The sequence below is a fragment of the Molossus molossus genome, unplaced genomic scaffold, assembly GCF_014108415.1.
Source record: "Molossus molossus isolate mMolMol1 unplaced genomic scaffold, mMolMol1.p scaffold_m16_p_22, whole genome shotgun sequence".
Taxonomy (NCBI): Eukaryota; Metazoa; Chordata; class Mammalia; order Chiroptera; family Molossidae; genus Molossus; species Molossus molossus.
Genome location: NW_023425358.1, coordinates 37,836,239 through 37,861,909, shown reverse-complemented (window position 1 = coordinate 37,861,909; position 25,671 = coordinate 37,836,239). Strand labels below are relative to the sequence as shown.

The 25,671-nt window shown below is 61.7% G+C and overlaps 1 protein-coding gene across 1 annotated transcript in view; it reads right to left on the bottom strand.

Moving 5' to 3' along the window:
* Positions 1–1,270: 1,270 nt before the first annotated feature.
* ADGRD1 (adhesion G protein-coupled receptor D1) overlaps positions 1,271–25,671 on the bottom strand; it is a 64,001-nt gene continuing 39,600 nt past the window's right edge. Inside the window, exons 16-26 of the mRNA XM_036276826.1 lie at positions 21,863–21,986; positions 17,735–17,838; positions 16,585–16,696; positions 15,033–15,186; positions 12,877–12,943; positions 10,879–10,945; positions 5,317–5,408; positions 4,581–4,707; positions 4,262–4,303; positions 3,227–3,319; positions 1,271–1,602 (exon numbers count right to left, since the gene is read on the bottom strand). Coding sequence (XP_036132719.1) covers positions 1,507–1,602; positions 3,227–3,319; positions 4,262–4,303; positions 4,581–4,707; positions 5,317–5,408; positions 10,879–10,945; positions 12,877–12,943; positions 15,033–15,186; positions 16,585–16,696; positions 17,735–17,838; positions 21,863–21,986 — 1,078 coding nt within the window. The 3' untranslated portion in view covers positions 1,271–1,506. The remainder of the gene's footprint in view (positions 1,603–3,226; positions 3,320–4,261; positions 4,304–4,580; positions 4,708–5,316; positions 5,409–10,878; positions 10,946–12,876; positions 12,944–15,032; positions 15,187–16,584; positions 16,697–17,734; positions 17,839–21,862; positions 21,987–25,671) is intronic.

The window sequence follows — 25,671 nt, the reverse complement described above, 5'->3', positions numbered from 1 at the left end:
TTCCGAGTGCAGGTCCGAGGGTCCAGCGCTGTCACTTCGGGGTGCTCCCGGACACGGCTGTTTCTGAGTCGTGGGAAGAAGCCGGGGCCCGGCCGGCACGAGGGACTTTTCACCAGACGAGGGGGCTCTGCAGGGACCTGCCAGCCAGGGGCGTCCCCAGCACAGCCATGGGGCTGCTCCCCGCTACTGGGCGTCTTCGTGTTCACGAGGGGCTGGTCTGGACGGAGGAAAATTCACCCCCGTGGGCCTGCGGCTCTGAGTGACCCCCACGGTAGATTGCCTCTGGCGGCTGCCACACTCACCGCGCCGAGAGCGAGTGACGTGAAGAAGGTGTTGACTCTGGGAAGGTCCCCAGAATGAGAAAAGGCGGGTGTGGGGCGGGGGCTTGGTGCTGTCACGGTCACAGTGTTTGAGGGAGGGTTTCCGGAATCAGAACCAGGTCGGAACCCCGCCGTACATGCTCACGGGCCCGGCTGGCCCTGTCGCCACGCGTGACCCCCCGTGGCCTGGTTCCCATCTGCGACGGCAAATCCTAGCGTTCAGCAGGGCCCTGACCACACGTGGAACCGGGACTGCGATTCCGTGGCCTCGGGCGCCAAGTCCACAAATGAACACCAACTCGGACGGCACGGCGGTAGGCGCCCCCGACCGTCTGCCGGGCGGGTGGCGGGCAGCCTTTGTGCCACCCTCCACGCGACCTGCTCGATAGAGACGCAAAAGTGTTCATAAGCGATGAGGGGAAGTCAGGCCTCGGAAAACATCCAGACGGGGCGATGGTGGGCTGCCCCTCGGACACACAAGAGGAGGCCCAGAAAGGGGGCACGTGAAGGCCGACTCCAAGCCTGGAGCATCTGCACGCGTGAGGGGCAGGCCGGGAGCTTCCCCCGCAGCGGTGGCCTCGGAGCCCCGCAGGACCTGGCCCCACAGCCAGCGGCTCGGCCCCGGCCTGGGCACCCGTGGGGGCCCCAGCACAGACCTCACGCTGCCCGGCCGCCACCGCACAGGAAGAGGCTCTGGGGCTGGAGTCTGGCTCCAGGGAGCTCGTCGTGGGGTGAATTCAGCAGGTCGACACATCCCTCTGCCCCCATCTGCCTCGGCCCACCCTCTGGGGGCGTGTGGGGACCTTCGCCCCTTCACAGGCACCTGCCTCTGTGGCCCCAAGGCCCACTGTGGAGCAGAGGCCACCCTCCTGGGTGGGGCCCCCGGGCCTGTGCTCGCGGAGTCCCAGGCGCTTGTGCCTGCGGTGGTGAGGGGCGGCCCGAGCAGCGGGACAGCTGAGTTCCAGGGAACCGCCGGGAAGTCACTCAGCCTCAGGGCCCCGAGCCAGGGGTCTGCTCGGGGCTGCACCCCGGGCTGCGGCTGAGCAGTGGGCACTGTCACACAGGGGACCGCTGTCCTGGAGACCCCACAACCAGGCAGCAACGAGGAGAGGTCCCACTGCCACGGGCCGGGTGCGCTTGGGGGCGGTGCTCTGAGTGGCAGGCCAGCCGGGTCCGTGGCCTCGGCTCACACGGGGGACAGGTCGACACGGTGGGCAGACTGGCTGCTCTTGTCCCAGGGGCTGAGCTTCGAGGAGGCTGTTCCCGGCCGAGTCCCGTTCATCTGCAGAGCACGGAGAAGTGGGGGTGAGGACCCTGCTCCAGGCTGAGAGACCGAAGCCCCACGTGAGTGTGGAAAGCCAGCCGGGGACAAAGAGTTGCGTGAGGTTCTCTCTATGGAAGCCGCAGCTCCCAGAAACGAGGATCTTGAACTGGAGAGGGCGCCCTTCTCCCACCTTCCAGATTCCGGTGCATTTATTCCTCACACATCCGTTATCCACCCATTCGTCCATCACTCTACCCTGTGTTCACCCATCCTCCATCCATCCTCCATCCATCCTCCACCCTCCATCTATCCTCCATCTATCCTCCATCCATCCTCCATCCATCCATCCATTTTTCATCCATCCATCCATCCATCCTCCATCCATCCATCCATTTTTCATCCATCCATCCATCCATCCATCCATCATTTATCTATTTATCCATCCATCCATCATCCATCCATCATTTATCTGTCTATCCACCCATCCATCCTCCAACCATCCATCCATCCATCCATCCTCCATCCATCCTCTATCCATCCTCCATCCATCCATCCATCATCCATCCATCCTCCATCTACCCATCCTCCAACCATCCTCCATCCATCCATCCTCCATCCATCCTCCATCCATCCATCCATCATTTATCTATCCATCCATCCTCCATCCTCCATCTATCCATCCATTTTCCATCCATCCATCCATCATCCATCCATCCTCCATCTACCCATCCTCCAACCATCCTCCATCCATCCATCCTCCATCCATCCTCCATCCATCCATCCATCATTTATCTATCCATCCATCCTCCATCCTCCATCTATCCATCCATTTTCCATCCATCCATCCATCATTTATCTATCTATCTATCCATCCATCCATCCATCCATCCATCTTCCATCCATCCATCCATCCTCCATCCATCCATCCATCCATCCATCCATCCTCCATCTATCCATTTTCCATCCATCCATTTTTCATCCATCAATCCATTCATCCATCCATCTATCCTCCATCCTCCATCCCCCTCCTGCACCTGTTCATTCAAACACTCGCCCCCCCCCCCCCATATGTCTCGAGTGTCCCGTGATGGGGCACTGATGTCGGCTAGGGGGTCAAGTAATGAACACAGCCAACCAGGTCCTGGCCCCACTGTTAACATTCCAGGGGAGGGGGGCAGATGGTGGCCATTTAGCAAACAAATGAACAAAACACTTGCAGGGGGGGTGGAGGGGTGGATGCCATAGGGCGGGAGCACCTTGTTCCGTGTGTCCAGGAAGGACTCCCGAGGCCATGACCCCTGGACGACAGCTGGGGAGTCGGTGCTCCAGGGCCCGGGGCCCAGCCTGGGTGAGGAGGACAGAGAGGGACCACCGCCTCCCACAGGAGGCAGGCGGAGCAGGTGGAAGGCGGGATCTCGTGCGTGGAGACCCCGTTTCTCAGGACATCCACAGGGGCTGCAGGGGCAGGAGACCAGGGCTCGGCTCACACAGTCCTTAGACGGCAGAGGCTGCCCGTGGTCAGCGAAGCTGGTGCTGATGCCACACCGGCTGCCAGCCGCTTTCCAGGTGCAGTAAGGGACGTGCTGGGCCTGAGGGCCGGGGCCTCGGCGCTCTGGGAGGCCTGGGCGCCGTCTGCACTCACCACGTCGGAGCTGAAGGGCTTCGCGTTGGCCGTGCGGCTGGAGCTGCTGGTCAGGGACCAGATCTTGGTTTTGTGCTTGAAGGCGGCTCTCACCTTGGAGGGCGGAATGGGGTTGGTCAGTACAGCTCCGGAGGGTGACACGGTAGCAAGCAGAGCTCCCCCGAGGACTCTGGGAACCGACACAAAGCCCCGAAGCCCAGGGGGCCGTCTGCAGACCGCAGGCCCCGCGCGGGGAGAGGCAGCTGGGCCCTCCGGGTCTGGGCGGGGAGACGGGACACTGCTGTGAGGGCTTGGGGTCCGGGCGGGACAGCGGGGAAGACACAGTGAGTACAGATGTCTCAGGGGCCACCGCGTCCCATCTGCCACGGGGACCTGGGGTCAGGGCCCAGCCTGGGCTACAGCCTGGTCTTAGCAACCACGGACCCTCTTCCACTGACCACCAGCCTCCTCAGCGATACCCCTGCCTGTCCCCCCACCTCTCCTCCCCACCTGCCTGGTCTGTGCGGTCCCTCGGTCGGTCTCCACTGCAAGGCAGATGGGGGTGGCTTTGGCCCTGTTCCCACCTATCACCCCAGAGGCATTTCCCCAGCACCAGGCCCAGCAGGGGCCCGAATGCCGGAGAACAAAATGCCGCCCACAATCTGAGGGTAAACTCCTCCCAGGGGCTGGAAGGGCCCTGCCCTCCCGCAGGGGGCACGGAGCAGTGTCCCCGCTCAGTCCTGCCACCAGGGGGCTCCTGACACCAGGGCAGAGCCAGAGGCTCCGAGGGGCCTCACCTCCCTCCTGTGTCTGAGGCCAAAGGTCCTGAGCCTCCTCTCTCCCCACACAACCCGCCACCCCTGCAGGACAGCGGCGAGGGAGGCGGCTTGGAGCTGGCTGAGCACCAGGAAGACAGACGGGGCGGACGGCAAGCAGCCCCACCGCCCAGGACTCGGCACCGACACCTTCCGGACAGGGCGACGCTGTGCCCGAGCTCAGTGCCCTTTCAGAGATGAAGAGCCCACTCCCCAGCGCCGGGGGCGGGACGGGACGTACCTCTGAGTTCAGGAGACAGTGGAAGAGGAAGATGAAGAAGCCCTGGGAGGAGGGGGGAGGGGACGGTTAGAACCACCTGCGTTGTCACACAGTCTCCCAAAGGGCACGCACAGGCTCCAGAGCAGCCCGGTTACTGGGGAGCCCGGCGTGAGCTGGGGTGCCCTGCAGTCTGTGAGGAGGGAGGGGTGACCTGGAGGCAGGCAGCGGCCAGGACCGGGGGTCAGAGGGGGCCGGGCTGCAACTTGGCAAAGGCTTGGGGACAGGTGATCCCAGGTCAGCGGTGCAGACAGCTGCCCCGCCCGCAGCCCCGGGCGCCCACCTGCAGGGAGTTGAGGATGGCGAACAGGTACTGAAAGGCCACGGCCTCCTTGTTGACGGCCAGGACGCCGAAGACCCAGGAGGTGCCCAGGATGGGCAGCAGCACGGCTACGGCTTTCGCGGTCAACCTGGAAGAGGAACGGCGCTGACGCCCCGGTGTGGCCGGCCAAACGGGCCACCGGCCCTGGTTCCGCAGGGGCCTGAGGCCCTCCAGGGGTGCGGACCACACCTGCACACGGGAGAGGGTCCCAGGAAGCAGAGGCCAGGGGCTGGCTGAGCGCGGGAGGGAGCCGGGGTGGGCTGAGCACAGGGCTGTTCTGGGCCCAGGAGCCGTGGCCCCCAGTGCGGGCGCCGGGCTCAGGCAGGGCGTGAGCGCCAGCCAAGGGGAGGGCCTGGGGAGCTGCAGCTGGAGGGCACAGGGCTGGGGGACCGGCCAGCCTCATGGGCAGCTCATGTTCTGGCCAGGACGTGACCCCTGAGCCAAGCCGTCCCTCTGCCACGGGGCACAGCTCGCCGCGGCTTCCAGAGCCGGAAAAGCCCAGGCGACCGGAGCCGCCGTCAGTCATCCGCAGGGTCTGGGACTCGTTCAGAATGGCTGACGTGCGCACTGTTCTCTCAGAGCAGAGGCGACAAGGGCCTCACCCAGCTCCCACTGTCCGTCGTGTCCAGGAGCAGCCCCGTGGCCCCGAGAGGAGCCGCCCTCGAGTGGGCACCGCGCCGGCCCAGGGCCCACTTACTTGAAGGCACTGGGGTCTCCATGGACCTTGTAGTTGTCGGCGCTGATCTGGGAGATGACCCTGGTCACGGCGATGAGGATGCCGATGTTCACCTGCCCGGGGACAGGAGGGAGGTGAGGGCTGGAGCCGCGACGCAGAACACCTGCCCCACCTGCCCCACCAGGTCCCACCAGGTCCCACCAGGCCCCACCAGGCCCCACCAGGCCCCACCTGGCCGCAACTGACCCCACCTGCCCCACCTGGTCCCACCAGGTCCCACCAGGTCCCACCTGGTCCCACCTGGTCCCACCAGGTCCCACCAGGTCCCACCTGGTCCCACCAGGTCCCACCAGGTCCCACCTGCCCCACCTGCCCCACCTGCCCCACCTGCCCCACCAGGTCCCACCAGGTCCCACCAGGTCCCACCAGGTCCCACCTGCCCCACCTGCCCCACCAGGTCCCACCAGGCCCCACCTGACTCCACCTGACCCCACCTGGCCCACCTGGCCCACCTGGCCCACCTGGCCCACCTGGCCCTGCAGACCCTGGAGCTGGAACCCCATTCCTGAGCACCTGCCCACTGGCCTGCAAAACTGTGACTGGGGCTCACGTGTGTGAAAGAGAAGAGACAGCAGCACACACCCAGTCCCGTCCCCTCGAGCACACGGGCAGAGCCCTGGGGCTCCAGCTCCCTGAGCAGTGGCCGCGTCACCTGGAGAGCTTACGACGTCCTCTGACCCTCACGTCCCCACTGGACAGCAAAGAGCAACGGGGCCGGTGCGAGCTGACCGGGGAGAGGACAAGGCCCCCCGCAAAGGCCCCCGCACCCCTTCTGGCTCATGCCCCACTCGGCCCTGCAGCTGTGACCGCTGGAGGCCGCACCCCGGGCACTTCGCCTGGTGCCCAACGCCCCCTTCTGGCTAAGAACCTGCTGGAGGCTCCCCTTGGAGTCTGTGGGGCTGAGTGGGGGCCCGAGGGCTACAGAACAACCTGTGCCTTCCCACAGGGTCCTGAATGAGAGGCTGGGTCAGAGCAGGTGACAGCAGGGGGTGACGACACCCCCACTGCCCTCCACTGAGAGGTCCACGCCGGAACTCGGGGCGTGGCAGCAGCCTCTCCCTCGCTTCTGGGAACTCAGGTCGCTCACAGTCAGTGAGACCTGAACCCCGTGTGAACTTCCAGCGACCCACAGGCAACAGCAAAGAGTCGTGCCCGCCCCCAACCTCGTGCACAGCGGAGCTCGGCCGGCTCTGGAGGAAGCTCCCACCCCACCCCACCGGCCACGCCATGCGCACACCTGCCTGGGCACCTGCATCTGGAGGTCTCCTATGGGGCAGAGCCTGAGGCCTTTTCCAAGGGTCTGGGCTGGTACCACCTCCTCGGGGGGCCTGGCAGCCCCTCTCCACTCTGTCCCCCTCAGCCGTCCCCACCCCCAGCCCTCGTCCGGCACCTTCCCCTCCTTCCTCCTACCAGCAGGGGCCTTTCCTGGGAAAAGGGACTCTGGGTCCAGCCCCGTCCCGGGAGGCCCTGTTATCTGACCTCCAGAGGCCGACAAAGACCCGGAATTGCTTTCAGCACCTGGGCTCGGCCCCCCGCTCTCACACCCCCTCGCTGCCCCTCAGGCGCCTGTGAAATGAGGGTGGCCTGGCGTCCCCGAGGTCAGGGAACGTGGGAGAAGGTGACGGCTTGTCCGGCCACAGCGCACCCCGCACCCCTTCTCACTGCTGGCCGGGTTCCAGCCACGACAGCCACGCTCAGCCAGACGGGAGCGGGCCGCTCGGACCACGGAGCCACGTGGCCGGGGCCATGGAAAGTCTGAGAGCAGTGGACTCAGGCTGGTGCGCGTTGTCCGTCACTCGGAGACGGGGACCAGTCAAAGGCCACAGACCCTGCCGCTGTCCCGGGATGCAGTCGCCTCTCCCTGTGTGAGTGCTCAGCTTTCACGCCGTGGCACTTTGCAGCGTTCTGACCTGGCTGGTTTCTACCTGCACGATCCACCCGGGGCCCCCTGCGTCCGGAGAGGGGGATGAGGGGGCCTGCAGGTCCTGCCTCCTTCGCGTTGGAGGTGATTTCCCGGACCCTCCCGCACTAGCAGAAGCTGAGGCCTTGTCTGCGAGGACGATGGGTCGTGAACCACTGAGTACCCGCCAACAGGCAGCGGCGTGGGGACCCCTGTGCCGCCCACTCTGGGTGGGCTACGGACTGAGACAGCTCCTCCCAGGTGCCCCCAAAACAGAGGGGCCTCGACGCTGTGTGGAAAGACCCGGAGTGAGGCGTGTGTACCTCTGTCCCCTCGCTCTGCATAAGGCCCCTGGGACAGCACCAGGGTGTGTGCGGGGGGCGGGGGCCAGAAACCTGGAGGAGAGAGAGATGTGGACAGAGAATGTGCATACGGGTGACGACGCTTTTCTTTCAAAGGTTCAACCACGTGTGCTAAACAACAAAAGCCACGTGACTTAGCTAAATTTCAGTTTGGAAAAATTATAAGTTACAAGGGAAATCATGCAAATCCTTTTCCCTGAGAAAGTCACAGTGTCCTTGGGCTCAGGAGAACGAGAGACTTCATGTGAAGTGTCCTCGTGATTCACAAAATGGGGAGGGGACACCCTGGGGCCGGGGAGGGGGACACTGGGCAGCCCCTAAGGGGAAGCTCAGACCCCTCATGTGAGCCCAGAGGCCCATCACCCAACGCCCGGCACCCTCGAGGCCCGCGGTCTCAGGACAGCGCCCTCTGCTGCCGCTCGGTGAGCCGTAGGGGAGAGTCCTGCACACGGACTGCGCTGAGGGCTCCAGGGCCGTCCCTGAACCAATGACCAGCGGCCGAGTGTCTCACAAACATAATGATGCTGCAAGTGACTCTCTGGGTCCTTGCTCCTCCCGGCCGCTGAGACCAGGAGGACGTGTCTGAGTCGCGGGTAAGCGGCTGTGTTGTCGGTTTTAGTCCGTCACCCTGTCTCTCCGAAGGCTGTGCTGGGCCTGTTTCCGTCGCCCTCGCTCCCGGCCGGCCTGTCTGGCTCTCTGTGCACACGCCCTCCGCCCCAGCAGGACCGGCACACTTGCTGTGGCGTGATGAGGAGGCGCGGGGGCCTCCCACCCCGGCAGCTGGCAGTTAAGGGGGAGCCGGCCGCCGGCCGTAAGACCGACCTGGAGTTTCACAGAAACACGGCAGGAGAGCCCGGCCCCTCCCTGCACGCCGCGCGTCCTGGTTTGTGCCTGGTGCCACGCGGACAGGACCCTGAGGTGGGTCACGTGGGACGTGAATCCCGGGTATGTCGCCAGCTGGGCATCTCCTGGGACAACAGCCACTAGCTGCACCCAGCTGTGAAACCAGTGAGCCGCGTCTCGGCCCCCGCCGCCCTCCCCACGGCCCCGCCCACAGTCCCCCCATGGCCCCCGCCGCCCTCCCCACAGCGCCCCCCATGTTCCTGCTTCCAGGTTCCCCGGAGCCGGGCAGCCCTCACACCTGCTCCCTGTTGAAACCCAGGGGCCTGGAGGTCATGGCCCCTCAGCACGGACAGCAGGGCTCCAGAAGCCCGGAGGACAGGAGGACACGGGGCTCCTGGTCTGGGCCCCACACCTCCCTGGGTGAAGAAGGACCCCACACCTGCCCCATCACTGCCAACGTCAGAGGAAAACCCGGATCACAGGGCGCGTCTGGGACGGACCGACCCTGCCCGGGCTCGAAGCTTGTCGTTATTTTCCCCTATGACTCTCCCTCCCCGCGGCCCAGCAGGGGCCTCGAAGGAGGCGGGTGTCTGGGGCAGAAACCTCCTCCGTCTCGAGAGCGGAGGGAGGGCCCAGGATCTCCGCCTGAAGCCCCCGGAACCCTGAAGGGGTCGGTGGCAAAGGGGCTTCAGATTCGCCCTGTGCAGCCCTGGGGCCAGGGGACAGCCCGGAGCCAGAAAGCGCAGTGACACGTCACCACGGCAACACGCTGCTGACACAGAGCTGCTGACACAGAGGAGCGGGGGGAGCCATGGACGGGGTGGGTGCCCACAGCCCTGCGCCAGGGAGCCTGGGGGGACCTGGCCTCACTGTCTTACCCTCCGATCGCCTGCGGGTGCCTCCACGGGCCCATCCCCCCAAGATCAGAGGGCGAGGCGTCTTGCCCACCTCTGTCCAGAGCAGTCTGGGCACAGGGACGGCAGGAGGGGGTGATGTCCACACAGCTCCATCTCCCTGTGGTTCCCCCCAACCAGGGCCCCCCTGGGACCCCACGGCCCCCGGAGCTGGGAGCACAGCCGGCCCCAGGGCCCGGTCCTCTGGGCACTGTGGTCACAGAGGCTCCAGGAGGCTGGCAGGGCCTCACGGCACCGAGGACGTCACCCGTCGCCTTGGACACCCCAGAGCAGGTCGGCTGGCAGGGGACAGGCGTGGAGGGGAGCCCAGTCCGTGCAGCCTGAACGAGGGGACCCCAAGCGGGGTGGGCAGCACCCCTGCCCCAAACAGACATGTGACCCACGACGGGTCCCCTCCCTGTGCCCCTGGACACTGTTACCAACCGGACGCTGCTGCTCCTCCTGCCGCACAGGTGTGTCTGGGGGGGTTTAACCCAGAAGCAACGAGCCAGGTCTGAGCATCTGTCCACGACGCATCATGAGGCACCAGGACCCGCCCCCCCGTCCCCCCCCCGTCCTCCCCCCCCCCCCCCCCGTGCAGGACACACTCAGAGGCACTTTCAAGTTAGCAGGGGGGCAGGGAGGGGAGGGTGAAGGCTGTGCCCCCCACAGCGCTGCCCCACGCCCCGGCTGACGGCCTCTCTGGGACATGGGACGTGGGGCCGTCGGGGCTGGGAGGACCCCCGAACCCCACCAGGGCAGCCTGGGACACCTGCCGGGAGCCTCGGCGGATGAGGACCCTGACGCGCAAGTGTCTCTGGGAGGCGTCCCCTGGGCACCTGTCGGCATCGGTGCCCACCCGAGGGAGGGCTCAGAGGCCTGGGTCCCGGCCTGGGGGGCAGAGCGAGTGTGTTCCGGGGCCCCAGCCCCGGCGAGAGAACAAAGGCATTTTCCGCGCCACAGTTGCTATTAGAACTTCCTGTGATCCCAGCGTGTGTCACGGGGACAACCCGCCCGAGGAAGGAGCCAGCCTGCAGGGAGGCAGGGAGCCCCGGCCCGTGTGGGTGGCTTGTCGGAGCCCTGGCCCCACAGGGACGGCGCACGTCCTGACTGCCCGCTCAGAAACCCCACTTCTGTCCACCGCCGCGGGTTCCCATCCCTGCGACCGCAGGAGTTCTAGCGGCCGCGTGTGGCTCCCACAGGCGTCGGCCCGTCTTCCCCGCGGCAGCCCAGGGTCCTGGGGCTCCCGGACCAGGAGGGGCGCGGGTGAGAAAGTCACGGTGGGATCAGAACCCGTGTGTCTGCGCGGTTCCCCGCCTGACCCACACCTGCGGCTTCACCTGGAGACTGACGTGGGCCCACCTCCTGCCCGTGTGGGAGTCTGGGCCCCGCCCCGAGGAGCCTGGCTTACCAGGGAGGAGGCTTCTCAGGGACCAGGCCCATCGCTGCGGAGCCCCAGCGACCCGCCTCCCAGCTCTGGGCCACCCACTGCGCCCGTCCTCCCCCTCCAGGGCACAGGACCTACCACAATGACCAGCAGGGCAGGGGCCACGAAGGCCCAGATGACGCCACTCTGGAGCGACAGCCAGCAGCTGCGGAGGGAAGCAGGGTCGTTACCCAACGCCCCGTGCTGGGCGCCCCCAGCTGGGCGCAGCCAGGGCTGTCCCCCACCGTGTCCCCCTGTCCAGCGGTCTGACGCCTCTCGTTCCTGGAAGAACGTCCTGGTTTGCAGCCTGGCTCAGGGGAAACAGTCTCCTCGGGCTCTCCTTAGGAGAGAACACCGCTGGAGAGTCCGGGCAAGGGCCAAAGTGGGTTTTGCTTCTATTATAAAGGAATAAACCACGAGCCCTGGGCCCGCCTGGCTTTCCTTCAGAGTGTGCACACGCTGGCCTGCGGGGTCACGTGTCGGGGACCGGAGAGGGGATGAGCCCCGCATACACGGGGCTGACAGTTTCCTCTGCTCAGCTGTCGTCAGTCCCCCCTGTAGGCGGTGCCTCCTAACCCGGGGAGACGTCCCCACGGGTCCCCGCAGTGGCCCCGACTTCCCGAGAAGCCTCGTCCGGGCTGCAGGGTTCAGTCCGGGGGTGAGAAGCTCCTTCCGTCTTCTGAAGCGTGTCCCTGGGAACTCAGGCGGGAAGACAAGCTCCTGGCGCGTTTCCCCCTTTCCCCAGAGCACAGACCCCCCGAGAGCCTGGGGGTCCCTCGGACACCTCGCCTCCCTGGACCTGGGGCAGCCCCGGGGCTTGGGCACGTCTCCCGGGACCTGGCCACATGGAGGGCACTGTCCTCGCTAGCACAGGTGACGGCCCTTTGAGTCGCTTGTCCCTGTCGGGCACCGGAGCACCGAGCGAAGAGACCTCCACACGAGGACGCAGCGTTGACATGGAGGAGGCCCGGGCGGCCGAGTGGGGTGCCGGCGGGGTGCCTGAGTGGGGTGCCGGCGGGGTGCCCCTCCACGGCCCCCGAGGGTGACAGCTGCAGAGGAAGCTGTGCTCCCCGGTTCCCAGGCAGAGCGTCAAGCCCAGGGGTGTCTTCCGAAGCCGGGCCTCGTCTGGGAGCACGCCTCCTCCAGGACGGCCCTCGGGCACCTGCCTGGGACCCCTGGATCAGGGACCCTCCCGAGGCCATGCAGTCGCGACACAGACCCACAGGCTCCAGGTGGGATGAAACGGAACAAGAGCCCCGGAAACGTGTGAGAAGATGTGTCTTCTTTTCATTCATGCGTCACCTCCCAAAACGTCCGGGGTGGAAAGGCGGGGCTGTCCTGTCCCCTTCACAGGACACTTCCTCTCCAGACTTCCCTCGGGAACATTGTCGCCCAGAAGCCGAAAAGGCCAGATTCCTCCCGGTTTGGCCGTTCGGCTGAAAATCCATCCCGTCCGGAAGTGGTGACGGTTTAACTCCCGCTCTCGGGTTTCCTGTGCGCGCCCAGCGGCTCGGCCTGGCCAGGGGAGGGGCGGGCTTCCCGGGGACAACCGCGCTGAAGCCCCTTGCGCTCGTAGGGACAGGAAATCTATTTCCGGAACACGGAGCCTGGCTTGGCCCACAGCACCATCCTTCCTCGTCCCGGTCCCGCCAGGGCCTGTCCTCTGCGGTGGGAGCGTCGCTGGACGTGGTGACCATCGCGATGTCCCATCCGCTGCACCCTGAGCGCCGGACCCCGGCCTGGTGCGTGTCACCACACTACCCACATCCCGGTGTTCACCTCGCTGTCGTCACTGAGCACCTGCCGATCACCCCAAGCACGGGCTAACGGGCCCAGACTTGGGCTCCATGGTGACTGCAGGCCCAGGAAGACCACGTGGGTGAGACAGTTCCCATCAGAACCCCGTGGCTGGAGTCGAGGTGGGCGCAGGCCCCAGGCACAGGGCCGTCTCCTCACTCCCTGCGGACTTCTCACTGCAGGGCCGCCCCTGCCCAGAGGAACAGGGGAGACGAGGGCGGAGGCCCTGGGGACCCTGGTGGAGCTGGTTCCCGTGGGAGTCCTGCCATCACAGGCTTGGGGGGCAGAGCCCACACTTACTTGTTAGTGGTTCCGTAGCTGTCCATGGCACACGAGACGGAGATGAGACAGATCAGGAGAGGGGACCCTGTGGGAGACAGAGCGGGGACTTCAGCTGCACCAGGCTGCTGTCACTCATCGGTCATTTGTTCACTTGACACACACAGGAACCATGTGCCGCGTGTGGACACAGCAGCTGGTCCTCCGAGAACCTACAGACTAAACGGGGATGGCACACGTTCACACACACGTGTTCACACACACGTCCACGCACACACATGTTCGCACACACATTCATACACATTCACGCACACACGTTCATGCACATGTTCACCCACGTTCACCCACATCCACGCACATGTTCATGTACACGTTCACACACAGGTCACACACACATGCTCTCACACACATTAACACACACGTTCACACACATTTGCACATGTTCATGCACACACATGCTAACGCACACACATGTTCATGCACACACGTTTACACACCCACCCACACACTTTCCGGCACACGCAGATTCTGAGGCATATCTGTGATGAATGCATTTCTGTTTCTGCAAACAACCCACTGCTGGCTGCTGGGAGGGCCGTGCACCCCGAGGGCTCACGTCCGATCAGCCGCCCTGAGCACAGCGGCCTCTCCCTCCGCTCCCCCTGCCGTGGACCACGCGGGAGCGGGGGAGACAGCAATGCATCCCTGTGCCACCCGCGGAGCCTCTCAAGTGGACAGAACCCCTCAGATCAGAGAGCTGCCTCTTGCCTGTTCCTGCATAACAGGGTGGGGGAGGGGTGGGAACAGAAAGCCCAGCAGCTCTCCATGCCGTCCGCCGGCCCCCGGGGCTGAGTGTGCACGGCCTCCGGGGAGGAGAGGGATGCCGGCCCTGGCTGCACACCACCCTCTGAGTGCAGCTGCCCCCCTTTATCTGCTGGGCGACATTTTGAGACCCCAGGGGATGCTTGCAATCGTGGACGGCACCAAACACTGTAGACACTGCCGTTGTGTCCACCTACACGGACACACCCGCGATAAAGTTTAATCTAGAAATCAGGCACAGTGAGAGACCAACCACAAGAACCACAAAACAGCAACTATAACAACGCACTGTGATAGAAGCTGTGCGGGTGTGGCAGTGTTCCGCAAAATAAGGGTTTCTTTTTCTTTTCTTTTTTTCTTTATTGATTTTAGAGAGAGAGGAAGGGAGAGAGAGAGAGAAACATGGATGAGAGAGAATATCGACTGGCCGCCTCCTGCACGCCCCCCACTGGGGATCAGGCCCACAACCTGGGCATGTGCCCCGACCGGGAATCGAACCAGCGACCTCTTGGTGCAGGGTCGACGCTCAACCACTGAGCCACACCAGCGGGCAAAATAGGGGTTCCTGGAACACCGGCATCGTGATGCTTTGACAGTGGGTCTGATAACAGTCGGCTACTAAGTGGCGAATGGGTGGGGAGTGGACACAGTGTGGAGACACTGAACAAAGGGATGATTCGCGTCCAGGGCTGGACGGAGGGGACAGTGCGAGATTTCATCACACTACTCAGAATGGTGCACAGTTTAAAACGTGCGAACTGGAATTTCCCATTTGCCACCTGCTGCCCCGCCCCGCTCAGCGCGAAGGAAGCAGCTCTCCAGTAGGTATGACCAGGGACACGGGGTCCCTGTCCCACCAGCACGCCTTTGAGGGCGACATGACCCCACCAGGGGCAGGCTGCCACTCAGCCCTCAGCTCCCAGCCACGGCAGCTCTGTCCAGGTAAGAGCAGCTGATGGATCAGAGCTCCCTTCCTCCAGCCAACCCCCCGTAACCGGAACAGAGAGGGCGGGAAGTCTGATCAGTACCCTGAACTTTCCCGTGGATGCACTGGAAAAAAGAAGGCGCCCTGAACCAAGAGCCAGCCGAAGAAATCATGGAAATCATGGCGGAAATAAACAAACTAGATAATAAAAAGCAACAGAGAAAAGCAATGAAACCAATACAATCTTTGGAAAGATCATCAAAATAAGTCAGAGATGCTGGGAGAAAGTGCTTCCTTCCCAGGGACCCGAGGCTTTGGCTTCTGTTTGGCCAGCACCGTCTCGGCCTCTTCAGGGTGCAAGGCAGGGCGGTGTGAAGGGGAAGCCCCTCCCGCTGCACCATGCCGCCCTGCCCACGCCCCCCACACCTACCCCATCCTATCCCGTAGTAGTAGCGGTGCTTGCTGTCCTCCGAGCCGAAGACCTTGATGACTAGGCTGTAGAGGTGCAGCCCTTCCACCAGCATCCACGCGAAGGCGCTCAGGAAGAAGTAGTGCAGGAGCATGGCCAGCACCTGGCACGGGGTCTGAGACCAGAGCAAAGGGGCAGAAGGTCAGCTCTCTCGAGGCCTTTCCTGCTGTCTCAGCTTCCCAGCATCCATTTCTGGGGCACCTTCTGGTCACATGGCCTGATTTTCTTTTCTTTTTAATTTTTGTATTAATTTATTTTTGTTACAGATGTCCGTCCCCCCCCCCCATTTATACCCTGCTCCTGATCCCCACCCCCATCCCCAGCATTGTTGTCCATGTCCATGGTTACGCGTACATGCATATAAGTTCTGTGGTTTATCTCCCCCCCAACCCCCCCTTCTGAGGTTTGTCAGTCTGTGCCCTTCTTCTATGTCTCTGGGTCTATTTTGTTCATCAGCTTGTGTTGTTCATTATGTTCCACAAATAAGCGAGATCGTGTGATATTTGTCTTTGGTTGGCTTGTTTCACTTAGGATAATACTCCCCAGGTCCCTCCATGTCCTCTCAAAGGGTAAGAGATCTTTCTTTTTAACAGCTGCATAGTACTCCATTGTGTATATGTACCACAGCTTTTTTATCCATTCATCTATTTTTTTTTTATCCTCACCAGAGGACATTTTTCCATCTTTTGTACAGATAGAGTGGGAGGAAGAGAGAGAGAGAGAGAAACATCGACGTGAAAGGGACACATCGAGTGGCTGCCACCCGCACGACCAACCAGGGCCTGGGACAAACTGCAACCGAAGTACGTGCCCTTAGTGGGAACTGAACCCGGGTCTTTCTGGACCACAGGCCGATGCTCTAATCGCTGAGCCAAACCGGCCAGGGCTCCATTCATCTATTGATGAACTGATTTTCTTTTTTAAATATGTTTTTATTGTTTGTTTGTTTGTTTATTTATTTATTTATTTATTTATTTATTTATTTATTTTTATCCTCACCCGAGGACATTTTTGCATGTATCTTCAGATAGAGTGGGAAGGAGAGAGGGAGGAAAGGAGAGAGAGAACCATCGATGTGAGAGAGACACATCGAGTGGCTGCCACCCACACAACCCCAACTGGAGCCAGGGACAAACTGCAACCAAGGCACATGCCCTTAGCAGAAACCAAACTCGGGACTCTCCAGTCCGCGGGCCGACGCTCTAACCGCTGAGCCAAACCGGCCAGGGCTGTCTTTATTGATTTTTTAGAGAGAGAAGAAGGGAGAGATAGAAATATCAATGAGAGAGAAACATTGATCGGCTGCTTCCTGCACGCCCCCTACTGGGGATCGAGCCCACAACCCCAGCATGTGCCCCGACTGGGAATTAAACTAGGACCTCTCAGTCCATGGGACGATGCTTAGTCCACTGAGCCACACTGGCCAAGCCGCATGGCCTGAATGCTGAGCTGGGGAATTCTACTGCAGAGGGGGCCACCTGTGACATCAGAGGGAGGCAGAGGGTGTACTCACGGTGCCCGGCTCGCAGTGGAAGCTGATGAGCAGCAGGACCTGGGCCACCAGGACGGCAAAGGACAAGTTCGCATGGATGTGGTAGCGCTGGTTCCGAATGGTGCTGACCGAGCTGAGGGCAGAGGGCGGGTGAGGCCTGGCCCAGGGCTGGGCACTCCTGACAGCCCCCCAAGAGCCCTAGAGAGGCCTCTATGAAGCTGGCCCAGATGCTTCACTCTTGGCTGTGAACACTCTGTGGCTCCCTGCTGCCCACACAGCCCTGCCTGCCACTCAGATGGGGCGCTTTCTGGTTCCTGGATGGCCCAGCCCATCCCAGGCTCTGGGCCTCCGGCCTCGGCACCCCCTGTTCCTCCGAGGTCAGCTCCCTTCTGGTCTCTGCGTGGGGGCCTCAACGTCCCTGCCTGTGAGGAGCTCCAGGTCCTCACTCTGTAACTGTCACTCCTGACGCGGGGGCTGTGACGTGTGTCTGTGCCTTTGCGCCCTGCCCATCGCCAGCCCCTGCAGACTGTTTATCTGCGTCGGGCACGGCTGCGTCCTCAGAGCCGACCGCGCCTGGTGTGTGTGGGGGAGGGGGACTGTGCGGAGCACACAGCTGAGGAGCCAGGGGATCAGACTGAATGTGTGACATAGGGTAGAGTCCCTCCAGACCTGCGCTCGTCCCCCTGCCTGGCTTGGGTCCCCCCGAAACTCCTCCTGTGTTCCCCCCACCAATCAACCCAGACCCCAGAGTTACAGAACGGGGTGACGAGCAGGGGAGGGGGCACAGGACTCCAGGAGGGTCCCCACCAGCAGCCCCAGAGGGAGGGGGGCATGTGTAACACACAAGAGCCCTGGGCATGTGGCTGCACCTGTCTGCCCGGACGCATCTCCCATTTCATTGCTGGGGTGTGTGTGTGGGGGTCCTCAGCTGGCCAGTCACCTGTGGGACCATTCCAGAACTTTCCAGGTCAGCTAAAGCAGGTGCTCTCCAATTCCACAGCCCCTCTGGTCTCTCCTCTCTGTTCCCAGCACCCCACAGTCCCCTCCCTGCACCCCAGATCTCAAAATGGGAAGTGGCTGGGGAGCAGCCACCCAGCTGTGACACTCGGGGTGCAGGCACTCGCCACCAGGGAGGTGGAGGGGGCAGGGCGACCAGGGGAAGGCCACTCACGAGAGCATGGCAAAGGTGACCAGCGTGACCACCAGGCAGAGCGCCGACAGGGAGCAGCCGATGTAACTGATGGCCGAGAGCGCCACCTGGTGTCCACCCGTGAGCTGTGCGGAAAACAGAGCAGGGGTCAGCCGGCATCCTGGCCGGGGACTGGCCCTGCGGCCAGTGTGGCCAGCGCTAAGCTGGACGTTAGGCAGCCACGGCCCCGCTGTGAATGTGCAGTGACGTCCAAACCCTGCCTCTCCCTGAAATGCCCCGTTGTTGCTGCCAATAGCGGCCGGTCCTCTAGACTCGGCTCTTGGTTCTGCGCATTGCAAATCTCCACAGGGCCCCACCGAGCCCCAGATTCCTCCACCCACCCAGCCTCTACCCGGCTGCGGCCCAGCCCTCCGCTCCCAACAGGGAGCCTCGCCCTGTCGTGCGCCCCCCCAGCCCCCGCATGGCCAGACTACAGCGCCGGTCCTCAGCGTGTCACTTTGTCTGAAGAACCGAGGGCTACGCACGTGAAGGCTGTCTCTGAAGTGACAGACAAGCGCTGCTTGAACGGGGGACAGGCGGACGGGGAACAGGGGACAGCAACAGCCTTCACCCTCTGCCCTCCATGTTGGGGTCCCCACACCACGAACCATCTTCACAGGAAACATAAACTGGGAGCCTGCCCTGGCTTCATCTCGGTCCTGGAAAGAGCCCTGGGCTCCTGCAGGCCCCTCACGCAGCACCGTCCCAGAGCTCAGCCAAGTGCCTGCCAGGGGCCCAGGCCAGGCCGCAGGGCAGGGATGGGAGCCCGGAGCTCAGTGTTCGGGGCTTGGCGCTCAGAGCTGGGTGCGCAGATTTAGCATTGGGGGCTGAGAGGTGTCTGACCCCCCACTCCAGCTCTAGGAAGAGAGGGCCCCCCATGTCACAGACAGAAGCTGAGGCTCAGGGCAGCACTGCCTGAGGCCATGCAGTCTGTCAGCAGAGGGACCCCGAGAGTCTGCTGAGGCAGAGGCAGCACCCCGGCCAGGGGAACGAGCCACGAGCTCGTCAGAAGTTGCTGGAGTAAGTGACCCTCACACACGGAGGCCCTGGAGGAGGCCCCCTTGGACACAAACCCGGCTCAGTGCCTGGGCATCGGGCTGCATACTGAACCCCTCCGGCCTCCCTGGCAGCCGGGCCAGGCTGAGTGGCTTCGGAGGTGGTGCCTGGCCGGGTCCTGTAACCAGGGTCAGAGTGGACGTGGCCCTGAGGGTGGGGGAGTGGGCCTGTCCTCGGGAGGCTGCCCCGGGGTGGCCTTCCTTTCCCAGCCCACGGCCAGATTTAGAAATGCCCAGAAAAGCCTGGGTTTGCTTCGGGACACGGCCCCTCTGAATCAGAGACCACAAGCCCTGGCGCCTCCCGCCAGGCGTTCAACGTGAACTCGGAGACCAGCTGGGAGCGTGAAGCCAGTGAAGACGTGTAAACAAAAAGTATCTTTGTCTTCCATTTTTTCCCGCAAAAGTCCCTCTTAGCAAACATGTTTCCCACCCTAGAAAAAAAACACTTTACTGTCTTCTTTAAAAGTAGAACCGGGCACACGTGAGGGTGGGCTGCGGCTCCCGGTGGAGGGCGCCGGGGGTGGGGGACGGTGCGGCCTGCAGTCCCCAGCCCTGCCTGCAGGGGGCAGTGGCTGCTCAGTCAGAAGTGGAAACCCTCTTCACTTTTAAGAAACCAGAAATCCAAAATTTTAGATAATATATCTGAATTTTGAAATATTGACAACTCTTCTTCCTGAGGATAGAGTGAGAGGGGCAGAGAGAGGGAGAGAGCAAATCATCGATTTTAGACACATTGACTCGTTGCCTCCTGCGTGAGCCTGACCAGGGCCGGGATCAGACCTGCAACTGAGGTTTGTGCCCTTGACTGGAATCGAACCCATGACTCGTTGGTCTGTGGGTTGATGCTCTAATTGCTGAGCCAAACCAGGCAGGGTGACAACTATTTTTTAAAAATATATTTTATTGCCCTGGCCGGTTTGGCTCAGTGGTTAGAGCGTCGGCCTGCGGTCCCCAGAGACCCTGGTTCGGTTCCCGCTAAGGGCACGTACCTCGGTTGCAGTTTGTCCCCGGCCCTGGTTGGGTTGTGCGGGTGGCAACTACTCGATGTGTCCCTTTCACGTCGATGTTTCTCTCTCTCTCTCTCCCTCCCACTCTATCTGAACAAAATATCAAAAATGTCCTCGGGTGAGGATAAAAAAAAATATATATATGTTTTATTGATTTTTTTATTTTTTTTTTAAGAGAGGAAGAGACATAGAAACATTGATGAGAGAAACATTGCTTGGCTGCCCCCAGCATGCCCCGTACTGGGGATCGAGCCCACAACCCAGGCATGTGCCCTGACCGGGAATTGAACCGGGACCTCCTGGTGCATGGGTCGACGCTCAACCACTGAGCCACACTGGCCAGGCAACAACTATTTTTTTTAAACCTCTGTGGGCTAAATGGAATACGTCCACCGGCCAAGGTCCGCTGCCAGACCACGGTGTGTGTCTCACTGCGCGGCTCCTTCCTGTGGCTGCCTGCTCTGCCCCGGGTCCTGGGCGCCGGCTGTCCCGGGTGCACCTGTGCCGGCAAAGCACTTTGCGGCCACCACAGCTGCCAGGCCCAGGCTGCTGCCACCGAGCCAGGGCAGGTGAGGGAGCTGTGTGGGCCTGGCCACAGGTGGAGTCAGTCACCTGGAGAGACAGCAGCCACACTGTGGGGCCTCTGGGGCTTCTGCCCATGCAGGGCCCGTGCCCAGCACCACCTTCCTCTGGCCGCTGCCCCTCCCCACGGTGCAGCCTTGGTGGGCCCGTCATCATCCTCCCCAGCCCCCCACCCTTGCCCCTGACCTGCCCTTCATATAGGGATACTTGGAAACCCCTTGAAGCCAGTGGGCATAATTATAATTCATTCTTTAATAAGTGCATATTACTTCCTGATGAATCATCCCTGTTACCATGGAGGTGCACGGCGCAGAGGTGTCGGAAGTCACGCAATCCTCCATCTCTGTTCACTAGCACGTCTGTTACTTTGCTGTTTCCCCCCTAAATGGGGCCACAGAGAAAGACTCCTCACTCTCCCTTAGACACCACCCTGCTTTCCCGTTCCTTCAGCCTGGGGCGCAGGTTCCCCCGGGGCACCAGCCTGTGACAGGCTGTTCTGGGCTGCGTTTGCCGGGGTCAGCGACCCTCCAGCTCCCCACCAGGGAGCTCAGCCGTCCCTGTGTCTTCATCATCCCTCGAATGCTCCCCGAGTTGGTGTCAACTGTGACAACTGCCTTCCTCTCTTTCAATGTCCGCGACAAGGTTCGCTTTCGGCACGGATCATCTCAAACCGTTTCGAACTGACCTTCTGGCCACGAGCGGCCAGGATTCGCTTCCACGGAGGCGCCCAAGTCGGAATCTGGTCCCCTGCACCGAGTGGTGGTGGACTGGCGTCGTCGACGGGGAACTCGGGGTGCTTTAGCTCATTGGACGGAGCTGCCTCCCTCCCCCGCCTGCCTCCAGCCCGCAGGCAGACCCAGCGCCTCGCAGGGCCGGGTGAGCCGGTCCCAGCTCCTGCCGGGGACCTGGAGGCGCCCCGCTCACGGCCCAGCCTGAGCTCAGGGTTAGCAGAGCAGCGTTTAAGCCAGGCTCTGTCCCGGGTGACCTTGGGGGAGTCCCCTTACCCTTGTCTGTGATGGTGAGGGTGGCACCCCTCACTCACGTGGGAGAAGCTGCTCCCCAGATGGCACCCCTTATAGAAAACACTCCCACGGGGGTTGTTAGGGTGTCGCACCGAGACGGACCACTCAGGGTGCTGGGTGAAGGGGGGACATGCGCCCCTGCGGCCTGACTTGAGAATCACCTTCCGAAACCCCCCACACTCACGGCCCCAGGACGCAGGGGGGTCTGGTGGCGTGGCCCGAGGACACCTGGGAGCGGGGTCTGCACAGGGCTGCCCGAGGCCACCTGACGCCAAAGAAGGACAGCCTCACAGGTGTCCCTGATCAAGGGTCTCTGACTGGCGGCCTCCATCTGCCCCCAAGGCGGACAGCCCCCTGGGTGCTGCCCAGTAGGATGCACCGTCCTGACCCTGACTTCAACCTGACGCAGGAAGGGCACCTCCTCGGGGTCCGTCGGGCTCTTACCTCCAGCGGGACCACCTGCATGAGGATGGCGAAGTTGGTGAGGTGAGTGCAGAGGCAGACGGAGTAGTTCAGGGTCCCCTCTGCGAGGACACAGCCCTGGTTCGACCAGACCCCTTCTCCGGAGCTGCGGACACACAGCGAGATGGTCAGTGGGAGGCACTGGCCTGGGGCGGAGAGCTGTCCCTATCAGGCTGACCAGAGCCGACCGTGGCCACAGGACACCAGGGGCTCCCTCGGGAGAAGGTGGCGGTGTGTCTTCTTTGCCACAATCACTTTGGGAAGCACCTGGGTTGATGTCCACTAAATAGTTTAATGGGACAGCCCACTGTCCCTTCCAGGACATCTGTGAGCTCCATGCACAGGGACACGTCGGGCATTGACTGAGGGATGGGGACACTGAGGACACAGAGTAACCCCATGTCCACCTTGGGGACCTGAGATATACAAAATGGGACAAACACACGTCACAGGATGGGCGCCGACAGGGTGGACACAGAACATCATGTCTCATGTCTCCTGCATGAAGCAAGGGGTCACGTTTTCTATGACCACAGCCATAAATTCTGTGTCCATTACTGAGAAGAATACTGGGAGTGGAGACCTCCAGGGAGGGAGGAAGAGATTTTCTTTTTTAAAACAATGTTTCACTTTAAAAAATAACAATGTATCAATATATTATTTGTATCATTTGTTAAAGTACCAACTGATACAAGAACGACTGGAAGCAAATGTGCTCCAGTTAACTGTGGTTAATCATCCCACAGATTATTTTAATAATCCTGAGATTATTAATGACGACGCCCTTCTGTGAACCTCTCTGTATTTTCAAATCCAAAAATAGACATGTAGATGGTTCTTCTCAGAAATGCAACTGTGTTATCAGCAAAGACAAATCTTTGGTGGGGCTCTGGGTGGGGGAAGATCTAAAGTTGAGGAGTTTGGAAGTCTCTGGTTTCTCTCTGCTTTATGTTCAGCTGTAACTGTGACATTGACCATGAACATGCCGATGAAAAGGGGGGGCCGTCAGGTGGGGTGACCGGTAGCCCCTCACCGCTTTTGTGGGTGTCCGTGAATGCACCACACACCTGGTGCGACTGTAAGTGGGCGAGCCTTGGGCGGGGTGGGAGGGGGCATTTTGGGGTGACTGGGGAGGGCCGGGACTCTGGACAGCAGCTTTGGAGGCAGTTTTCATGACGAACGGTCAGCTCTGCCCAGGGAGGTGGGGGCACCTGGCAGAGGGCACCGCCAGGGCCTCTGCAGACGCTGGTCAGAGCAGCAAATCCCACTCACAACGTCAGACTAAAAGCGACCTGCAGCGTCATTTTCCCGGGACCCCGGCGGAGCCGGCCACCACGCCGTGTCATTATCTACAGCACCTCCGCCCTGCTGACAGCAGGAAGGCCAGACCTCACCCGGAGGGCGGCCCGGACGCTAACGGGCGTGGAACTCGGTGTGCACGGCCACGGGGATGCGAGCTGCCGCACGGCGTGGCTGGGGTGGAGGGCTGCGAAACCACATCCCCCAGGCCACGGAGTGCGGCGAGGCCTTGATTAGCAAGAGGGGCGGGCCCTGCGTGGCATGGCTCTGTGGCCTAAAGATCCACTTCCCGGGGAGCCAGTGGGAAGAAATAAACCGGCCACGGAAGGCAGGCCACGCGACGCCAACGGCAGTGAACACGCGTGCAGCTCCGTGACCTGGGCATCGCCTGGAGGCAGGAAAGCTCACCTGCTTAAAGAAAACACGGGGTGCGAGCGAGGATGCCGGCGTGCTGGGCACAGTGCACAGCGAGGCGGGTGGAGACCGCGAGCAACGCGACACTAACGCCACCCGCGGCGCTTTGAACACAAATATGAGTCACGTCTAAGTTATTGGGAAAACACCCTCACAAGTGTCCCCACGTGGTCATTGCTGGGGACGGGGGAGGGAGCAGGAGAAGATAAGCCTCAAGAGGACAATGCCTGCCTGCTTTTTCATGGTGTTTTACTCTTAAAAAATTTCTTTTTCCTTTATTGATTTTAGGGAAAGGAAGGGAGAGGGAGAGAGAGAGAAAGAAACATCGATGAGAGAGAACATCTATTGGCCGCGTCCTGCACGCCTTCCACTGGGGATCGAGCCCACAACCTGGGCGTGTGCCCTGACCGGGAACCAAACCGGCGACCTCTTGGTGCAGGGTCGACACTCAACCCCTGAGCCGCACCAACCGGGCTGGTGTTTTACTCTTTAAAAGAGAAATGTGTTGATAGATTGCTTGAATAGTTTCTTACAGGGCATGTCTAGAAGAAAAGTGACCCAGAATTCTATGCCCAATGAGACCGTCTTTCAAAAGCGAAACAGAATACTTTCCCAGACAGACAGACAGACAGACAGACAGACAGACAGACAGACACGGGATGCGCTGCCCACAGACGGCCCCGCGAGGGACGTGAACGGGGGTGATGCCGATGGGAAATTTGATCTGCACCAAGAAAAGCAAAGGGAAAAACAACGGTACACAGGCAGCCGTTGTTTCATTTTGATGGCTCTAGAACAGCGGTTCTCGACCTGTGGGTCGCGACCCCTTTGGGGGTACAATGACCCTTTCACAGGGGTCGCCTAAGACATGACAGTAGCAACATTACAGTTATGAAGTAGCAGCGAAAATAATTTTATGGTTGGGGGGTCACCACGACATGAGGACCTGTATTGAAGGCCACGGCGTTAGGAGGGTTGACCAATGCTCTAGAAGGTCATCCGTTATCTACAGCACCCCGCTAGCAGTGTGCGGTGTCTTTGCGGCACCCTAAAGGGGGGTGCCCGACGGGAGTATCGGGCAGGTGCCGTGAGAGGACAGCGGGCGGACCGCACACATACCTCTAGTTAGAGGACACACATCATAGGCGTCAACGGTGGAGAAGAAAATGGCAAAACATCTGCCCCCAAATCTGAGTGAAGGAACTTGACACCGTGAGGAACAGAGAGAAGCTAGAAAACAGCCGGCAGGATGCAGCCGGTCAAGTACACCGATAATCACGTTCAACACAGACGACTGAGACGCCAACTCAAACCAGGGATGCTCAGATGGGGTGAAAGAAACCCAAGACCCGGCCACTGGCAGTCCGGAAGGAACCCCCGAAGGTGGAGCTACAGAAGCCAAAGCGAAGGGCGGGGAGAGGCAGACACCCGCAAACGCGAACTGAGAAACCAACTTGCTCATCGACATGGAGACGCCGCTCCGGTCGGGGCTCAGCGGCTGGGCTCCCCCAGGCTGGCTGGATGCCTGGGCGGGCACACGCCCAGGTTTCAGGTTTGGTCTCCGGTCAGGTGCCTACGGGAGGCACCGATCCATGTTTCCCTCCCACATCAGTGTTTCTCTGTCCCATCGATGCTTCTCTCTCTCTCTCTCCCTTCCCCTCTCTCTCAAAAGAAAAATAAATAAATAAAAACATATCCTCAGGTGAGGATTTAAAAAGAAGATGAAGTGAACTTGATTACAGCTACTTCCCGGGAGGAAGAGGGCAGGGGACCGTGATGAAGGGGCCGGTTTCCCCACATGATGTAACCTCAAAGCATCATCGGTTCTGCGGCCGCGGGGCCCCAGTGAGCAGCCAGGGTTTGGAAGGTCACCCCGGGCTTTGGGAGGCTGAGCCCTGACGAGCCCTAGTGTGGTCTGGAGACGCCTGTCCCAGCACCTCCTCCAGGTCCTGCCCGTGTGCTGAGTCATTTCCTGAATCCACAGAGGATACAGCTGTGTGGCCCCCAGAAATGAAGGGCCAAGGTCAGGACATGGCAGGTGACGAGCCTGCCCGGACATCCGGCGCCCAGCGGTGCCT